Below are 3,831 nucleotides of genomic sequence, written 5' to 3' on the forward strand. Positions count from 1 at the left end.
TGCTGTTGTTGTGCTTTCTGCTGCTGTTGTGGTTGTTGTTGTGGTTGCTGCTGCTCATTATTATTATTACAGTGTTGTTGCTGTTGGTGGTGGTTGTGGTGGCTACTGTCCCCATCGTCGCCTGGTTTACTCAAACCGACCGCCAACGTTACGTCTTCGCCCATGCTTCTGCGAAAAGTCCCGATCCTAACTGAAGCACAGGAGCAAACCGCCGCCGCTGCTGTAGTACTGGTTGTAGTAGTTCCAGTGGTGCAAGGCCTGCTGTTGATGGTGATGGTGATGGTGGTGGTGGTGGTGGTGGTAGTAATAATAGGTTTGACCACTCACCTCTCTCGCTACACTCTCGCCACAACAACAACATGCGTTTGAGCCAAGTGCTTCTCCACAAAACACTGAGAGGAGCAAGCGAGACGGTAGCAGCAAGGGTAGTAGTGTCAGGGTTACCGCTGCTGCTGCTGCTTGTAGTAGTAGTAGTGATAGTACTACAATACAGGTAGTAGCAGACTAGCTTTCTTTTACCCCCTCCTCTCTGTCTCTCTCTCTCTCTCTCTTTCTGTTACAGTTTCTTTCTCCCTTGTCTTTCTCTTTCTCTCTATAACTTTTTCGCTCTCATTCGCGTCGCGTATACACACACACACACACACACACACGCCCTATTGAGAAACTGCATTCATTCATTAGGCGGAGGAGGAGTGCACACACGCATACGTGTGAGCTCGCGCGTGTATGTGTGTGTATTTGTGTTTGTGTGTGTGTGTGTGTGTTCCTGAACATCTAGTCACATATGTGTGTGTAGGTGCCTCTATATGTGAGAGAGTGTGTGTGTTCGTGCGCGTGTATATTTGTGTGTGAGGTTGCGTGTGTGTGGGTGAATGTGCGTGTGTGAGTGTGTGTGAGTGTGTGCGTATGTGTGTGTGTGTGAGCGTTTGAACGTATAAAAACAGAAAAGTGAACCCCGATACACGTTACAATGTTTATTTATTCGTTCGAAGCTTATAAAAATCACGCCCTGGCTCCGCACACACACAAACAAACACATACACACACACACAAACATAGACACACGTAGTTTGTACAAGGCACGACAACCATACATACATATCTATGTACACGTCAAATACGTCAAATCAAAGGAAATCAATACAATTTGTAGTTTTACACAGGACAGTGACAAACGTTTGCCGAAGAATTGCTACCGTCTGCCTGCCTGCCTGCTTGTCTGCCTGTCTGTCTGTCTATCTGTCTGTCTGACTGACTGCAGTATTGTCACTATTGTCTCTCTTATCCGTTATCCCCCACCTCTCTATCTCTATCTCTCTCCCTCTCCTCTCCCTTTCTCTCTCACTGTCTTTCTGTTTCTCTCTTACTCTTTCTCTCTCTCTCTCTCTCGCTCTCGGTCTCTCTCTCTCTCTCTTTCACTGACTTTCTATTTCTCTTACTTTCTCTCTCTCTCACTGGCTTTCTTATTTCTTTATTGCTGACAAGGGGCTAAACGCAGAGGGAACAAACAAGGACAGACAAAGGGACTATGTCGATTACATCGACTCCAGTGCGTAACTGGTACTTAATTTATTGACCCCGAAAGGATGAAAGGCAAAGTCGACCTCGGCGGAATTTGAACTCAGAACGTAACGGCAGACGAAATACCGCTAAGCATTTCGCCCGGCGTGCTAACGATTCTGCAAACTCTCCGCCTTTCTGTCTCTCTCTCTTACTCTCCCTCTCTCTGTCTTTCTCTTTCACTGTCTTTCTATCTCTCTCTTATTCTCTCCCTCTTTCTCTTGCTCTCTGTCTTTCTCTCTGTTTCACTGTCTTTCTCTCTCTCTCTCTCCCTTGCTCTCTTTCTCTCTCTCTCTCTCCCTTGCTCTCTTTCTCTCTCTCTCTCTCTCTCTCTCTCTCCTTGTCTTTCTCTCGCTCTCTTACACTTTCTCCGCTCCATGCACGCATCACACAACACGAGTCCACGACGCAACCAGCAAAAAATCACAGCTAAATCTCCCTCCGGCCACACCTTACTCTCTCCAAAAATGATGTAAACTGCTTATAGAGTCCAAGACTCACAGTCACAGAGATTAAGAGTGATTCAAATGGATGGCGGGGTGCGGGGAGGGAGGGAATTACCTTTGGTCATCGGTCTGCTTCGCCGGAGATGATTTGGGGTTAAACAACCATTACAAGAGCAACAGCTAGCAACACACTCGCACAATATTATGTATTTGTTAATGCTTTCATGCACATGTCTATCTATCTATCTATTTATATATATATATATATATGTATATATATATATATATATATATATATATATATATATATATATATATGTCTGTCTGTTTCTCGGTCTGTCTATATCTATCTGCCTATCTATCTGTCGATCATGCAGTCTATCTATCTATCTATCTATTAACCTATCTCTATATATATAACGCTAAGCCATCTCATCACTCACCGTTTACACTCTGTCCACTTATAATTATTAATTTGTCATATATGCAAAGGCGTGGTTGTTTGGTAAGATGCTTGCTTCCCAACCACATGGTTCCGGGTTCAGTCCAACTGCGTGACACTTTGCACAAGTATTTAAGTATCTTCTGATACAGCCTCAGGCCGACCAAGACTTTGTGAGTGGATTTGCTAGATGGAAACTGAAAGAAGCCCAGCGTATATATACATGTATATATATATGCATGTGTATATGTATATATATATATATATATATATATATATATATATAAACACACGTCATTTTTGTATCTGGTTTACAAAATTCTTTATGTGAATTCGTGTCTTGAAACAAATTTTGTTGTGTCTGGGGAGAGTCACACTGTCTTGATGCCTTAATATCTAACGCACTCACCGGTTCAATTTCCACTCATTTGTTATTCACATATATAAACATGTTTCCAAAAATTTTCGTTACTTATGCATCCTTGTCAATAGACATTGACTGTCCGTTAGCTAAGCTGCGTTCCTTTGGTCTGTCTGTGCGCATGATAGATAGACAGACAGACAGACAGACAGACAGACAGACAGACAGATAGATAGATAGATAGATAGATAGATAGATAGATAGATAGATAGATAGATAGATAGATAGATAGAGCTGCGAGGTAAGAAGCTTGCTTCCCAATCACATGGTTTCGGGTTCAGTCCTGCTGTGTGACACCTTGGACAAGTGTCTTCTACTATAGCCTTAGTCCGACCAAAGCCTTGTGAGTGGACTTGGTAGACAGAAACTGAAAGAAGCCCGTCGAATATATGCCTCTGTGTATTTGTGTGTGTGTTTGTTCCTCCCTCTCCATACACACAGACACACAGACACACACATATAGATATATATGTATGTATGTATGCATGTATATATATGTATATATATATATATATATATATATATATATATATATATATATGCGTGTTTGTGTTTACATGTACGTATGCATACATGTATGTACGTATGTATCCATACATGTATGTATGAATGTGTGTATGCATGTATATGTATATACGCATTTTTGTGAATTATTATTCATTTTTAAAACGTACTCAATACTACTACTTAGAGTGGAAAATATATTATTTATTGAAAGGTGAGACTTTGAATAAATAATGCCCCATATAATATCCAATGTCAAGACTTAGATATGATCAATATATATTACATATAGATCGACATAGATAGATAGATATGTTTCTTTATTAGCCACACAGGGCTCAACATAGAAGGGACAAAATAGATAGATAGATAGACAGATAGATAGATAGATAGATAGATAGATAGATAGATAGATAGATAGATAGATAGATAGATAGATAGATAGATATGCATCTACA

At 40.9% G+C, this 3,831-nt stretch overlaps 1 protein-coding gene across 1 annotated transcript in view; it reads right to left on the reverse strand.

Moving 5' to 3' along the window:
- Positions 1–712, reverse strand: part of LOC106876479 (uncharacterized) — a 103,583-nt gene extending 102,871 nt beyond the window's left edge. Inside the window, exon 1 of the mRNA XM_052967566.2 lies at positions 1–712. This exon is cut by the window's left edge and continues 589 nt beyond it. Coding sequence (XP_052823526.1) covers positions 1–164 — 164 coding nt within the window. The 5' untranslated portion in view covers positions 165–712.
- Between the last annotated feature and the right edge of the window lie 3,119 nt (positions 713–3,831).

Source organism: Octopus bimaculoides, chromosome 4 (genome assembly GCF_046866305.1).
Source record: "Octopus bimaculoides isolate indiv1 chromosome 4, ASM4686630v1, whole genome shotgun sequence".
In the NCBI taxonomy this organism is placed as follows: Eukaryota; Metazoa; Mollusca; class Cephalopoda; order Octopoda; family Octopodidae; genus Octopus; species Octopus bimaculoides.